The sequence below is a fragment of the Maylandia zebra genome, linkage group LG17 (genome assembly GCF_041146795.1).
Source record: "Maylandia zebra isolate NMK-2024a linkage group LG17, Mzebra_GT3a, whole genome shotgun sequence".
Classification (NCBI taxonomy): domain Eukaryota; kingdom Metazoa; phylum Chordata; class Actinopteri; order Cichliformes; family Cichlidae; genus Maylandia; species Maylandia zebra.
In genome coordinates, this window is record NC_135183.1 from 3,308,978 (window position 1) to 3,325,236 (window position 16,259).

General features: G+C 39.5%; 1 protein-coding gene across 2 annotated transcripts; it reads right to left on the reverse strand.

Annotated features, from left to right (window-relative positions):
• Positions 1-19: 19 nt before the first annotated feature.
• On the reverse strand, positions 20-10,606 carry LOC101471372 (NXPE family member 3). 2 transcript variants are annotated; one of them, XM_004573950.2, is made up of 7 exons: positions 10,360-10,606; positions 8,352-8,505; positions 5,601-6,026; positions 3,196-3,488; positions 2,903-2,973; positions 1,766-1,972; positions 20-1,682 (listed from the first exon to the last, which is right to left on the reverse strand). In XM_004573950.2, the coding sequence occupies exons 2-7, from the start codon at positions 8,469-8,471 to the stop codon at positions 1,129-1,131; spliced, it is 1,671 nt and encodes a 556-aa protein (XP_004574007.1). In that variant the 5' UTR covers positions 8,472-8,505; positions 10,360-10,606; the 3' UTR covers positions 20-1,128. The 2 variants fall into 2 exon arrangements, with proteins under 2 accessions (XP_004574007.1, XP_012771066.1); XM_012915612.2 differs by lacking the exon at positions 1,766-1,972.
• Positions 10,607-16,259: the final 5,653 nt, after the last annotated feature.

Below are 16,259 nucleotides of genomic sequence, written 5' to 3' on the forward strand. Positions count from 1 at the left end.
GCGTTCTGAACAACCTGCAGGCATTCCAAGGATGCTTTATTAAAACCAGTAAACAATGAATTTACAGTAATCCAGATGTGATAAAATAAAGGCATAAATAACAAATATCAATCCAAAGCCTGACACAGTAGAACTCAACCTGGTGATCCAAGTAACAGAAATAAGAACGAACCAGAGATTTAAAGTAAGCATTGACAGTGAAGACAGAGTCAAACGTTACACCAAGGTTCCTGATAGAAGATTTAGCAAATGTGGCAAGAGAACCTAAGTTGTCATTAACTTAATCTGTCACGGGCAAAGACAAGGACTTCCTTTTTCTTTTCATTCAGCTGGAGAACATTTTTCTTGTTTTTGTCCTTTCATGAATCCAGAAAATACATTCACGTGTCTTGTGATATTTTCAGTAAACACTTAACTCTAGAGGTAATACCTGAGAAGTCAGTCAGATTAATGCTCCCAACAGTACTCTAGAAATAGATGCAAATTCACTGGCAGTGTTGTGTAAAATCTGACGTCATTTTACAGGGTTTACATATTTTATAAAGTAATGTTTAGCATTATTAAATTAACAATCAGTGACTATTTCGAGATGTTATATCCCATCTTATGTCCCTTCTTAGTAGCATTAATTTCGGTATTTTTATGTCCACCTGAATATATATCTATGGCAAACATTTGAATTATTTCTAACTTTGCTCAATGTTACCCCTTTTTACGTTTTTATTTTGCCTTTTTGTGTTATTTGATTTGCTGCAGAAAACACAATAAGAGTTGCACTGAAAAGATGACTGTGGCGAAACACATTTTCTTTGGAAGCAAGGCAGCATAGTGAAGCTTACTTCTTTTGTGGTAATGAGTAAACTACTCAATAAGTGACTTTGAATTACAACCTACTGTCAATAAAACATTCATAGTGTGTCATAGATTGGTTCATTGGAATGAGCCTGTATGAGGCAATATTCCCTTATGTAAATCCTGCTTGTGTGTCAGATAAGGAGTTCCAGTATTTCCTGGATTGTTGCATGAGAATCCAAAGGCTCAGTTTAATTATTCATTACTATTTATCTCTGTTATAAATAAGCAAGGAATAAATGTGTGTGTGCATGGGCTGCTGAAAAACAATCACATCTAGCCACCTTTTTTAGGGCATATGTAGGACAAGAGAACATTAATCATGTTTTCAATAATTGGAGGCTGTGGGTGGAGTTCATGTGGCAGGTTGTGGGCCACGACCATCTCCCAAGCATCCACCAGATGGACATTCAGTCCTTTGAACATGGCCCTGAGCACCTTGTCACGCTGCAGCGAGTACCAGTCGCTGTTAGTGATTGTCTCATAGAGCGTCAGATTTTTTGGGTTTGCAGTCCGAATGACAACCAGTGTATCTGGAGCCCTGGACAGCAGCCGCACCACCGCCCTGCGGATGCTCTGCAAACGCCGGATGTAGACCTCAACGGGGAAAGTGCTGAAGTGCGACCAAATGCCAAGAACTACGACGGTATCGCTGCCTCCAGTCAAGCTGTCTAATTCGTTGGCAATATAGCGCAACTCGCTGATTGGGACTTTGGAAAACCTGATAGGAGGACCATGGCAGCGGTATGTCACCAAGATGTTGTTCACATAGTCTAGAGCCATATAAGGTCCAATTTTTTTCTGGCTATGCAGGTTAAACTCCTTAAGATCTGAAAATAATACAGAGAGAATGATTTAAGTTTCACTGTGAAAAAAATCAAATTGTTGCCAGAGAGGTTTGTGGAGCAGCTACCTGGTAGTGTTGCGTTAAAGTATTCAAACCACTGCCTGACGGTGGAGTCTCCGTATATATGAACCACCTTTCCTTTCAGACACTGAGTGATAGCTGAGGAAGTGTTGAAGTGAGGAACTCTGTGGCCACGTAATGCTCGCCACACACCGTGGAAATAATACCCAGAGGGTCTAGACTTCACAGTGCGCCTACTCACCATGGACCAACCTGAGAAGACGTTAAAAAATAAATAATAGTATATTTTTAACCAGCTGATAAGTCTAATCTTACTGTGGCAATCATGCGTAAGCTAAGCAAATTCCAGAGAAAAAAAGCCACTCTACCATCATACTACAGATGCAAGACTTCACACCACTATATTAGTTTTGGAACAGTTTAACCCTGTGGCCATCTACATGAAATCATGGCAGCTTTGAACATATCATAATCTGTCTTGATTGTAAACCTTACAACTCACCACATATGTGGATGTTGAAAACTTGCCTCAAACTGAAGATTAAAGAGAGAGGGTGCACTTCATTCAGCATTTTATCTGCTAAGTGCAGCTTGTGTTGTGATCAAAACATTTTGGAAACTAGTCAGAAAAACCAAAAACCTTATCTCTTGCTCATGGTTCATTTATGACACTCTTCTGTTGCAGCTACTTTTAAATTGCATCTGGAAGGTCCTGTTATAATCACTTACATTTACTTATGGACCTTAAATTTGTGCAGAGAGCACATCCAGTGGGAGATCAACTGGAACTGTAGTCACTGTTTGACATTTACAGGTTTGTGCAGGTGAATTCCTGAAGGACAGCTGTACTGTAACATTTTGGGAAGTCTGAGTATATCCACTGGAAACTGAACATGTAGTATGTATCAGCACACAACTGTGGGCCCACACACAGTGCAAAGAAAATTGTGAGATCAAGACAAGTTGTGTTTTGACACAGTTACGAAGACCCAGCACTGCAAGGGCACAGAACATGGCTTCCAGGGAGTGATCCATGTGTAGCAGTCAAGCTTCTGAAGGAGCACTGAAAAAAACTTCTTAGGGATTATCTCTCCACATGAACACTAACATCGCATCCAAAAACTTTTAGCTTACTCCATACTACTAAAAAAAATGTAAAAAATTGGAAAACTTGTAATTTACCTTTAGTTTTTGGCAAAACAGTGACACAGGAAGGTCCTGAAGCTGGAATGGAGACTTTCATGTTGACATCACTGAGGCAAAGCACACGCAACAAAATGATTTAGATTGCAGAGAACAAAACAAAAATACCCTTTTTTTTGCCCATTTACCATTAACACAAGTACAGACGAAGTTTTCTTCATATCAGAGTGTAAATAATTAGCTTTTTGGAAGAAAAGCCTCAAAACCCACTTTTTGCCTCGACTTTAGAAATTCCCCATTTAGGTCACACAGATAATGTGGCATATACACACCTTTGAAAAAGGGTCTCTGTGGTCATGAGGTTTTTTTTAAGCCTTCCTTTGGAGTGATTGATCCTGGTATCACAACTCAGATTCTTTGGCTTGTAGCAGAACCACGGCTCGCCTGTACTGAGGTCAGTGTAGTTGCACACAGGCTGCTGGGTTGGACGCAAACATACGTTACAGACAGTAGTTTCATTGATGTAGCCTGAGCGGAAGAAGCTCTTGAAGTAAATCCTGTCAGGGTGTTTTCTGGTCAGACTGCGCAGCACTGTGATTGCCTCACTGGGGTGAACCAGTGTTACCTGGGAGGACAAAGAATGACATTCCTATTTGTGTATTTCCCTGTGGATTGGCATACAGCACAGCTAAACTTCCCTTAGATCATGATGACGTCATAATGATCATGCCTCGGCATACTGCTTATGACAAGAACAAATGGTTGAAGTTAAATATGCAAACCACACTTTTAGACATCATGTATATCGATGTATAGTGGTCATCTTATCAGTATTAATATGGTTTTAGTTGCTTTAGAAATCAACAAGCAAAAGAAGTACTCCAGGAGTGCAAACCGCTACCACACCAGTGCACTCTCTGAGTATTTATCTGTAAGGGAACAGAAATACATTTTATATATATACATTTTTTTTCTTTGTTCATTTTAAACATACTTTTAGAAGTTTGAAGATTTGACTATTTTCTAAGAAATAGAAGTTCAATTTGGATTTGATGGCAGCATCTCAAAAAAAATTGGGATAATGGAAAGAAAAGTGGAAAAGTGAGCTCTACTAAAACACAGTTGGATTTGGCAGTAATTAGATTAATGGGCAACATGGTAGTAACATATTTGGGTATAAAGAACATTTCAGAGAGGCCCAGTTTCTTTGAATAAAAGAAAATATGCAAAAATTACAAATTGTGGAACAATTTCAGAACAATGCTCCAAAATGTAGGATTGAAAACACTTAGCATATTTCGGCACCTACAATATATAATATCATCAAGCATCTTGGAGAAATCTCTGTAAGCATGGGATAAGGGGAAAAAATATTAGATAGCTATGACCTTCAGGCTTACAGACAGCATGCATAATTCTGTCATGGAAATCACTGTGTGACCCCAGGAACACTCCCAGAAATCACTCTGTGAACACAGTTCACCATGCAATTCACAAGTGCAGGTTAAAGATCTATCCTGAAAAGAAGACGCAACATGTGAACATGATAAAGAAACACCACTATCATCTCTGGGCTAAGGTCATTTGGATTAAGACAAAGTGGAAAAAACTGTTCTGTGGTCATATGAATTGAAATTCTAATAAAGAGGAAAGGAAACATGTTAGTAGCACTCCGTTCAAAAGCCTGCTTCTCTGATGTCAGGCGCACCACATTAATGCTATTGGAACTGGCAGCTTGCACATGTGGAAAAGCATCATCAGTGCTTGGTGGGAGGATCCGTTCTTCTACAGGTTTTACAGGAATATATGCTCCCATCTAGATGATGGCATTTTCATGGGAAGACTTTCATGTTTCAGAAAGAGAATGCAAAAGCAAACAGTGCATCTTTTGCAACACCATGGCTTCATAGTAGAAGAGTCACATACTGCTTAATTGGGCTACCTACAGTACAGACTTTGACCAACATTAGGAAAATAAAATGAGGCCTGTTAAGCCACTAGAATCCTATATCAAGTGAGGATGATACAAAATTTGGTTTCCTTAGTTGTTAAAAGAAGAAGAGATGCCACACAGTGGTAAACACGACCCAGTTCTAACTTTTTCAACATGTATTGCTACCATTAAATTCAAAATGACATTTTTTCTCCTTACAGCAGGACATTTTCTCAGTTTAAACTTGTTATATTGTTCTATTATGAAGAAAATCTTGATTTATGATATTTGCAAATCACTTCGTCCATACTTTTTTGGAAGTGAGGTTGTATGATGTATCACATAATATTGATGCTTAAAGTTGGTTGCAGTAAGAGTCATGCACAAAAATGTGGTCTCGGCTTTAGAGTGTGGCTTTTTGACTGGGTGCAGTTGAAGTTTTAACAAAGTTTAAAGTTAAACATGACAAGTGCCAAATTAGAGCTAACTTCCATGTCCTTTTAGGACCTGAAACCTTTTTTTTCAGTGTTTATAGCTTGGCTTTCAGATTTAGTTCATTTTATGTCAAGTGTGAATTGTGTCTGATTGGTTAGATTCTGTTACCATTTCTGTGTTTTACTTTGAAAGTTGTCTCCTGTGTCTGAATTTTACTTCCCTATCCTTATTTTAATCGTTTGCACCTGTGTCTTGTTTAGTCTACTATCTTGAAATGAGAATCCTACCTTTGTCTGAAGATCATATTGTATTAAAAAGGAAGGTTGACTGAAAGACCATGATCACATTGAAATTCAGTTTTAGCATCACCTCAACCTCTGCGTTTCCTTCCCAGGGTAAATAGAACACAGCAGAATAGGAGCCATTGAGATGATCCACCACTTGCCCTACCACACCTGCACCAAGAGTCGGGTTATGGAGCCGGGCAAGTAAAACGTCTCCCCCAAATTTCTTTGGAAGCCCCTGGAAGTCGTACATTTTGATCAGAATCTCCAGGTTATCATCTTTGTGCCACTCTCCGTCTTCCCTCCCTGAAAGAATGGTGAAGCTGCTGTGTGAGGGATCACTGGTCTTGCTCAGGTAATGAGGAAATGGTAAAGGTGGAGTTTCAGGCCAAGCGATGGACTTTAATAGGAGGTGTTCTTCACGAGTCTCCTTAAGGGACAGTGGTTGGAATTTGCAGAAGTCATAATGTCTGTCTGCATATGAGCTATGGATGGTAGATTTCACAGTATTCTGAAAATGGGAAACAGAGAGAGAGCACAGCAGACACAAAAATCCATCAAATAAATGGCCAGCAGTTAACAAATTACAATAAAACGTTTCTCTTGAAATTGTATTTCCTACTTTCATGTCTTATTTGTGCCAATACAAATGTCTAATGATCCACATCTGCTTGATCTTCAATCTTCAGTAAAATTAATAAACTATTCAGTGAAGATGTCAAATACAAATGAGTGCACTAAACCCGAGCTTGTTCCAATATCTGAGTTACTTCAGGTTTGTCTGGGTTAACATTAACATTAAACTGACAGAAAGAGATGATTTACCATGAACATGCACTTTATCACAATGTTGGCTCTATTTAGGACAATGAGGCAACAAAGCCAGCCATCTTTCCAGACATCCATCCTACAGAACAGTTCCAAGGGCGTAATTTGTGGTCCACGGTCAATTCAATTGAATTTTATTTATACAGCACAAAATCAATACAAAAGTCGCTATACAAACAAAGTGCTTTATATTGTAAGATCGATCCTACAATAATACATATAGAGAAAAACCCAACAATCGTATGACCCCTTATGAGCAAGCACTTTGGCGACAGTGGGAAGGAAAAACTCCCTTTTAACAGGAAGAAACCTACGGCAGAAGCAGGGTCAGGGAGGGGCGGCTATCTGCCGCGACCGGTTGGGGAGAGAGAAGGAAGACAGAGATTAATAACAAGTATGAGTCAATGCAGAGAGGTCTATTAACACATAGTAAGTCATGTTGCTTGCCCGTGACTCATGGTTTAATTTTCTTTTGACCTGGACTTTTACAGTAAAGATTAAAAATACACTGCAAGAGAAAGAAATTATGACAAAACTTTCAAATTACATGGATGGATACTTCATCTATTTTTTTTAAACTAATGAGTACCTTCTGAGTAGTTAAAAAAAAAGATGGTCGTACTAGATAGATTTTTGTTGTTTTTCAACAAAAAAACAAAAAAAACAATGATGTTTGCACATTTTAACTGCACAATATTTTTGATGCAGCCCATATTATGGAGCATGTTAACCTTCTCTTCTTACATTGTGAATACAAATCATTATTCAGAGAGTGGGTTGTAACTGCTCTTCATTGATTGTGCTTACAAGTAAAGAGAGTTGGAAGCTATCTGGTGAGTGAGCTTCAGCGTGTCTCCTCAATCATAAGGGGGCAAACCTAAAAAAAGGTTTATGGAGTTACCTTGTCCTGGTAAAAGGGACAAAACAAATAAAACTTGAAGATTCTGTATATTGTTTCTCATTCTTTTGCTCAGTTAGTGTAGGTATTTAGTTTTACCAATGGGTAAATAGGAAATAAGACTTCCCCTCCTTACAGTGTAATTGCAAATGACTATGGAGTAACTTCTAGACCTTTCCTATCATATACGACAAAATACACATAATGGAAAAGAATTTGTATTTGACAATGAGAACAGCACAGTCGATTGTAATAGATTTGAAAACTTTTAGTAGTATACTGTGGATTTTAAACATTTTTACTGAAGCAATATTTAAAATAATTATTTGTGAAATATACTCCTATTTTGTTACTTTTTTCAAAGTTTATAGTTAAGTTGTCAGATTAGAAATTGTATTTTTTGTGTAAGAAGCCATTATGTTGCTATTTAAGGTGCCCAAGGCCATTTTGTACAAACATTTTTTACATGTGTTTCCACTCACAGTGACTGTGGGACTTCTGGAGAGGTGTATAATGTATGGAATGTGGGGGTATAATCACCAATCACTTTTTAAATTGGTTTAGATTTATTTGTTACATGCTAGGTGAAAGAATTACTCTCGTATCAGGACTGGTGGAAATAAGATAAATACACCTGTTTACAATGCTTCTTGGTTAGCACAGGTAGACATTTATTTGCCACATAGAGTTCACAGATCAATCCTTCACCATCATGTCTGCTGGTTATATTTACAACATTCCAGTTAAATACAGAAACCATTGGCAAGAAAACTACACTGCTAATTTTGAAATGTAAAAAAACAAAACAAAAACAATGCCTGTCATTAAATGAAACTATTCTAAAAACACAGTTCTTGAACCTTATCTCACTGCCTAAAATGATTTAAGTCCCAAATAAATGAATAAAGAGACATGCAATTAGTGGGGTTAGGTTAACTGGTGATTCTAAATTGTCCATAGGTGTGAATGTGAGTGTGAATAGTTGTCTGTCTCTATGTGCACGGTGCACCCTGCCTCCTCCCCAAAGACAGCTGGGACAGCCCTCATGACCCTGAATTGGACAAGCGTAAGAGAAAAGATGTATAAATGAATGAAAAAACAATTCCTCACCTCCAGGATGTCCATGAAATCTATCACGAAGCTTAAGGCAAACACGACCAAGAATAGGAAGATGCAGCCATACCTTGGAAGGCATGTGCAGACCTTTCTTTTATAAACTTGGAATTTCATGATCGATGAACAGTACTCATCTTTCCCAGCTCACCTGGTACAGGTAAAAATTAAAGAAAAAAAAAAAGGGTTGGTAACTATTTATTCAAAAAGAAAAGAAAAGAAAAGAAAAGAAAAGTTCTCATAAAACTTCTCATAAAACTTCTCTGGAATCATAGAAGATGATGAACATCTGCCAGCTAATAAACATGGAGTGATTTTTCATCAAAATATTTGAACGTTATAATGATTGCGGCCCAGCCTGTAAAATATAAATGAGCTTTCAACATTACTCATAGGTGTAAGCAGATATTTATTTATTTTGGCTGTTTATGATTATTTGGTACTTTAACCCTTCAGTACAACAGCAGCACGTTTTCCCTGCATTTAAAACAATATAAAACTAAAACAAGGAAAATGGTTCCTGTATAAACTACTGTGCATTTCCATATTCATCTAGGTTTTCACACACACGCACGCACACTTATGACAGCTGTAGTTGAATTTCACAACTTTGGGATAAATAAACATAAATGACATATGGTCTTATCCTAACAAATATGACCTCGTCATGTTTGTTTTTGCGGATAACTGACTCTAGTTATTGTAGGGGAGACCGGGGATAGTTGTAACGTGGGTCAGTTGTAACACTTCCAATTTCTCCAATCAGGGCTAAGTTTCAAATTATGTGATTAATCCTGTGCATGCCCAACTCAGTTCTGCTATCACATGTGAAAAATCAGCACATTTTGTCAAACACAAACAATTTAACACGAAAAAAAGTAATTTGTATGCCAAAAAGTAAGTTTTTCTACTTTATTTCAATTTCTAATAGCATTATCTGCTTTGCAGTTAAACTCATCAAACTTAAATTATGTTATTTGTATGTCTATGGGGATATATTCTGTGTAGGTCTTTAGAGCTAATGTTTTAGCCGTTGGCTGTAATGTTAGCTAGTTCATGGCTATAGGAGTCTGGGTCAGTTGTAACAGCAACAGTCTGGGTTAATGCAGATGTTACAACTTACCACACTATTACTTTAACTTATATTAAACAAGTTGGGGCAATGACATCAGCAGAGAGAGGTTCACTGGTCACCTTTGTATATGCGGTTAATGCCATTGGGAACAAAATTCCTCCACTGTTTGTGTTCCCACACATACACATTCCCACACTGTGTCAGAGATGGACCAGTAGGAAGTACTGGTAGTGGAAATAAATCAGGATGGGTGCAAGAAACAGATTTCCTCATCTTTCTGAAGCACTCTGCAAACCACACCAAGGTAAGCCATGATAAAAAGTAATGGAATTGCGATGCTGGTGAACAACTAAATTTTTTCAGCTTCATTGTTATGTTCAAAATTGGTGCAAGAGTTGTAGGTTATAATGCCCACTGAGCCAATGAGGCCAAACGCAAGGAAGACCAACCAAAATTAATGAAATATTCAGTTGCAGAAAACAGAAAATTCCATAATTTGTCTTTTTTGGGGGGTTGGAATATGTTCAAAAGCTAGATTTCTGCATTCTGTCACACACACACACACAGCTACATAAATGGCTCTAAGTGCATTCATGTGTTGAATAAACAAAGATTACATGTTAATGTTTTGTTAGTACCCTTATTTCATTGTGTTACATTTCACCCCGGGATATGTTACAACTAACCCAGACTATGGGGTTAATTGTAACATTTCACTCTTTGTGTTTGAGGCCATACCATGCAATGGGTAATTGTGCTGCAGAGAAAATAGCTGCACTATTTAATAGCCGAGACATGTAAATACTTTGCATTACATTTTGAATCCACTACCTTAAAAGAGCTCCAATTTACAGACAGAAATGTCAAAAATGTTACAACTATCCCCGGTCTCCCCTACTTAAGTCTTTCTTAGCACAAAGCGTGACTCACAGGTTTGACGTGCTGCAGGACCTGATCTGTGCCGTTCTGGACCATTGAGCCTGCTGATTTCCTGGAGCTGGGAAAACGACACGTCGTACTGGGACCAAACTCAGACTTCGTCCGTCTTAACTGTTACTGATAGCTTTACATTGTATTTGTGTGTTAATATTTTAAATCCGACAGGTCGTGATTTCTTAATTCTTTCTCCACAGCACCGCTCACTATCGTTATTTCCTGTTTATGTGTGACGTCATGCGGCGCCACTTTCCACGCAGGAGGATAGAAAAACATGGACAGGAGTACTTCAGCATTGACTTGGATTTTGTTCTTACTTGGCCAGTAGTGTCAGTGTGTTTCTCTCTATACCCCTTTGCTTTTACTGAGTATTTTTTTTACTCTGTGGGATGGAGGATGAGAACGGCACAATAACTGGAAGAGGGGAGACTCTCCACAACCACGTTGGGTTCCTCATCAAGCACTCCTGCCCCCCCACACATTTTTACCTCTGAACATGTTCTCCTCCTACAAGGCCTTTCACCACCTGATTATTGTCGTGGCTGTACAAGAGAACATTTGCTCACTCTTTGTCACTCCTTATTTCTGGGAATTGCGTCCAAAGGCTGGCTCCAAAACCCCTCTAGATTATGGATGTCAAAAAGAAGAATATCCCCACACCTGGATCCTTCATCGGAAACTCTATGTGGAGTGCAACACTACAGGCCAACTTCAAGCCCATACGATAAGTCACCATCAAGTGCTACCAAGGAGATGCGCTGTCCCCACTGCTGTTCTGCAAAGGCCTCAGTGAGATCATGAATAAGACTGGCTACAGCTACATATATACATACAGTGGGGCAAAAAAGTATTTAGTCAGCCACCGATTGTGCAAGTTCCCCCACTTAAAATGATGACAGAGGTCAGTAATTTGCACCAGAGGTACACTTCAACTGTGAGAGACAGAATGTGAAAAAAAAATCCATGAATTCACATGGTAGGATTTGTAAAGAATTTATTCGTAAATTAGGGTGGAAAATAAGTATTTGGTCACCTCAAACAAGGAAAATCTCTGGCTCTCACAGACCTGTAACGTCTTCTGTAAGAAGCTTTTCTGTCCCCCACTCGTTACCTGTATGAATGGCACCTGTTTGAACTCATCATCTGTATAAAAGACACCTGTCCACAGCCTCAAACAGTCAGACTCCAAACTCCGCCATGGCCAAGACCAAAGAGCTTTCGAAGGACACCAGGAAAAGTATTGTAGACCTGCACCAGACTGGGAAGAGTGAATCTACAATAGGCAAGCAGCTTGGTGTGAAAAAAATCAACTGTGGGAGCAATCATCAGAAAATGGAAGACATACAAGACCACTGATAATCTCCCTCGATCTGGGGCTCCACGCAAGATCTCATCCCGTGGGGTCAAAATGATCATGAGAACGGTGAGCAAAGATCCCAGAACCACACGGGGGGACCTGGTGAATGACCTGCAGAGAGCTGGGACCACAGTAACAAAGGTCACCATCAGTAACACACTACATCGGCAGGGAATCAAATCCCGCAGTGCCAGACGTGTTCCGCTGCTGAAGCCAGTGCATGTCCAGGCCCGTCTGAAGTTTGCCAGAGAGCACATGGATGATACAGCAGAGGATTGGGAGAATGTCATGTGGTCAGATGAAACCAAAGTAGAACTTTTTGGTATAAACTCAACTCGTCGTGTTTGGAGGAAGAAGAATACTGAGTTGCATCCCAAGTACACCATACCTACTGTGAAGCATGGGGGTGGAAACATCATGCTATGGGGCTGTTTTTCTGCCAAGGGGACAGGACGACTGATCCGTGTTAAGGACAGAATGAATGGGGCCATGTATCGTGAGATTTTGAGCCAAAACCTCCTTCCATCAGTGAGAACTTTGAAGATGAAACGAGGCTGGGTCTTCCAACATGACAATGATCCAAAACACACCGCCTGGGCAACAAAGGAGTGGCTCCGTAAGAAGCATTTGAAAGTCCTGGAGTGGCCTAGCCAGTCTCCAGACCTCAACCCCATAGAAAATCTGTGGCGGGAGTTGAAAGTCCGTGTTGCTCGGCGACAGCCCCAAAACATCACTGCTCTCGAGAAGATCTGCATGGAGGAATGGGCCAAAATACCAGCTACTGTGTGTGCAAACCTGGTAAAGACCTATAGTAAACGTTTGACCTCTGTTATTGCCAACAAAGGTTATGTTACAAAGTATTGAGTTGTATTTTTGTTATTGACCAAATACTTATTTTCCACCCTGATTTACGAATAAATTCTTTACAAATCCTACCATGTGGATTAATGGATTTTTTTTTTTTCACATTCTGTCTCTCACAGTTGAAGTGTACCTCTGGTGCAAATTACTGACCTCTGTCATCATTTTAAGTGGGGGAACTTGCACAATCGGTGGCTGACTAAATACTTTTTTGCCCCACTGTAAGATCCCTTGAAAAATTATATAATGAAACTTGTGGATACTTACTAAAACAATATATGAAAGTAATGAGAAAGTGGCCACTTTCATGAGTAAATCATGTAAGCCTTATATGATTTACTCATGAAAGTGGCCACTTTCATGAGTAATCACATATAAGTTTTTACTATTTCTTTTCCATATGGGCATGCTTGACCTGAAACATTTCTCAGATGAAAGGGAATGCAATGTTTAATCCTGACTTAGTCTGAACTCAGTTATTCAGATGACCATTCAGACCATGCAATGTGTACACAGTATTAAACCACAGTTTAACTCTTTTGTCCCTGTCACGGTCCTGGGTCAGTGACCCAGTGTTTTGAGTTTCTTGTGCCTCTGAGTTTTTTGTATTATGTTCTTAGTTCTCTTTGTTGTCCCAGCTTATTCTTTAGTGTAGTGTCTTAGTTTGGTTTTCTTGTATTCTGTTTAGTTCTCTGAGTTGGTGTTGTCTGTGTTTCTTAGTTGCTCTGTCTCCCCTAGTCTAGTTTGCGTCTGTGCTAATTCCTGTTTTACTTTGAAGGTCTATGTCTCATGTGAGTGTATCCTACTTTGCTCCCTTGTCTTGTCAGTTCTGATTTCTCCCAGCTGTGCTCTCCTTCTGTGTCTCATTCCCCTCGTTACTTCCCAGTGTATTTAAACCCTGTGTTTCTCTGAGTCAGTGTCGTGTTGTCCCTCATGCTGTGTGGATCTCCCTGTGAGTTTTAGTTTGTTGTTTCCCTAGTTTAGTTTATATGTTTTTTTTCCTGCCAGCAAATAAAGCTGTGATTTTGAGTTCTTCCCCTGAGTCTGTGAGTCCTGCATTTTGGGTCCACATCTCCTGCCTGCCACACAGCGTTTCATGACAGTCCCCATGATAGAACAGAGAAAACCCAACTCATAGCGGTCAAAACATTTTATATTTCTTTTTATTCAATCATCTTCCGGAAGAGAGAGACCCCTTCACAGCCCAAAACGCCAGTTGCAGGATCTCTAACATTACCAGCTCAACATGTGTCTTATATGGTGTTATTTCGGTACTTCAGACGTCACACACGTCCCACGTGACACACACAGTTTCATTACAAACAAAACTTCTTCTATTCAGTTCCTCTTTTCTGTGTCTGATTTATGAATATGCCTGTGCACTAAAACTTCCTGTGCAGCTTGCAATAACTTCCCCTTTCTAAGGTCTGTTGCCAGGGCAACCTCTCTGAACTTAGTTTCACTCTGTCTGGAGCTCATAGTCTACAAAAAACATGCAGTTTCCTGTCAGCCTGTGACCTAGTCTCAAAGCTGGCCTTCTTTTACACATAAAACAATCTAATGAGCAAATACGCATTAAAAAATATCTCTCTATTTCTTAACTGACCTATAACAACAGCTCGATCAAGAAAAGCCAAAACAGATCATTCCCTCATAGAAACCACCTTATTTTATTTTTTCCTTTTGAGAGCAACAAACACTGCTCATCTGAATATTTTTGACTGCTCAAAATAAAATTAAGCGGAACGCTTTGAAAACATCACAATGGGAAAAAACTGCTTTTAGATCTTTGTTTCAGTTGTTTCTGTGATGTATTGAAATATAATTACAAGCACTTCATATGTTTCAAAGGCTTTTATCGACAATTACATGACATTTATGCAAAGAGTCAGTATTTGTAGTGTTGGCCCTTCTTTTTCTTTTTCTTTTTTTAAATTATATTCTTATTGGAAAAAAGGACTTGTTACAATAAACTGCATTGATATTATTTAGTCAAAAAAAAAAAAAGAGGCCTCAGCCAGCACCACAGGACCTGGTGTAATTTAGAAGGCTTCAGCCAACAGCACACGCCCTTGTCTGCTGTAGATGGCTTCAGCTAGCAGCACCGGCCCTGATGTGCCTTAGATGGACTCTACCAACAGCAGCTAAGGCCCTGATGTAACGTAGGTGGCCTCCGCCATCAGCACAGGCCCTGGTGTAATGTAGATGGCCTTAGCCAGCAGCACAGACCCTGATGTTTTGTAGATGGCCTCAGCCAGCAGCACAGACCCTGGTGTGCTGTAGATGGCCTCTACCAACAGAAACTGAGGCCCTGGTGTGGCGTAGATGGCCTAAGACAGCAGCACAGGCCCTGTTGCAATGTTGATGGCCTTAGCTAGCAGCACAGACCCTGATGTAATGTAGATGGCCTAAGCAAGCAGCACATGCCCTTCTGTGCTTTAGATGGCCTCAGCCAGCAGCACAGGCTCTGGTGTGCTGTAGATGGCCTCTACCAACAGCAGCTCAGTCCCTTGTGTACTCAGAGGTGGGTAGTAACGAGTTACATTTACTCCGTTACATTTACTTGAGTAAGTTTTTGAAAAAAATGTACTTTTAAAGTATCTTTATTGCACGATAGGTTTTACTTTTACTTGAGTACATTTGTGAAGAAGAAACGGTACTTTTACTCCGCTACATTTGCAAAATTTGACTCGTTACTTTTTAAAAAATAATTAGTTTAACACATTAGATAACATGCTGCCAGTGGAGTTTCCGGTAACTTTTTTACCAATCAGATGTGGCCATGCAGTGATATGACCAGTTTGAACCTGTGGCGGGCAGAGCGGCCCAAGCGTTTCAAAGTAGCGGACACACGGAAAGAAGAAACATTAAAAACATGGCAGAGCCAGTCGTCTACGCTAGAGCTGAAGAGGATGAACACCCTTGGCCTTTGTGGAGCAGGGAAATTATTTTACTGCTATTGTTAAATAATCATCATCATTACCATTGCATTAATAATAGAATCTGCAGCATTGATATTGTATTCAGAGGTTTAAACAGTGTGTGTGTCTTTTAGAAAGACTAAGTTGCAGGCTGACAGGAAGTTGCAGAGAGTTTGCAGAAGTGAAAGCAGAAGTGAAAGCAGAGTCTAAGTTATTCTGAGTAGCAGGTTAGACGAGGCTATTTGAATTACTAGGTTATTCAAATTGTCTGTTATACTTTTATATTCTTTTACTAAGCTCTTAGTAGAGGTTCTTGATTAAAACATTTATTCAACATAGTACATGTAGTTTCAGTTAGGTTATTACACATAAGGATGAGCCTCTGGTTTGGTAAAAGGTCAGAAGTGCAACGGGTGAGATGAGAGAGCATGTAAGGTCAACACATACACACACACACACTAGTTAGACTCATTTATAGGTGAGAAGTTGGTCATGTTTGTCTCTGGAAAGAGGAACAGCGTCTGGCAGGATGTGGGGCTCGTGTTCCAGACGAGACGAAGACAACGTTCTTTTAAACTGTGTTAAAAGTCATTGTGGTTTTGATTTGACGTATGTATATATTCTGTTTGTGACGTATGAAGGGGTGTCGTTAATTCAAACCCTGATGCTATAAAAATCTGTGTATGCTTTGATTAAGTCGAAGATCAAGTGCTGTCTGCGTACAGTGGTCTTCCCACGCGTGTATTCATTAAAAT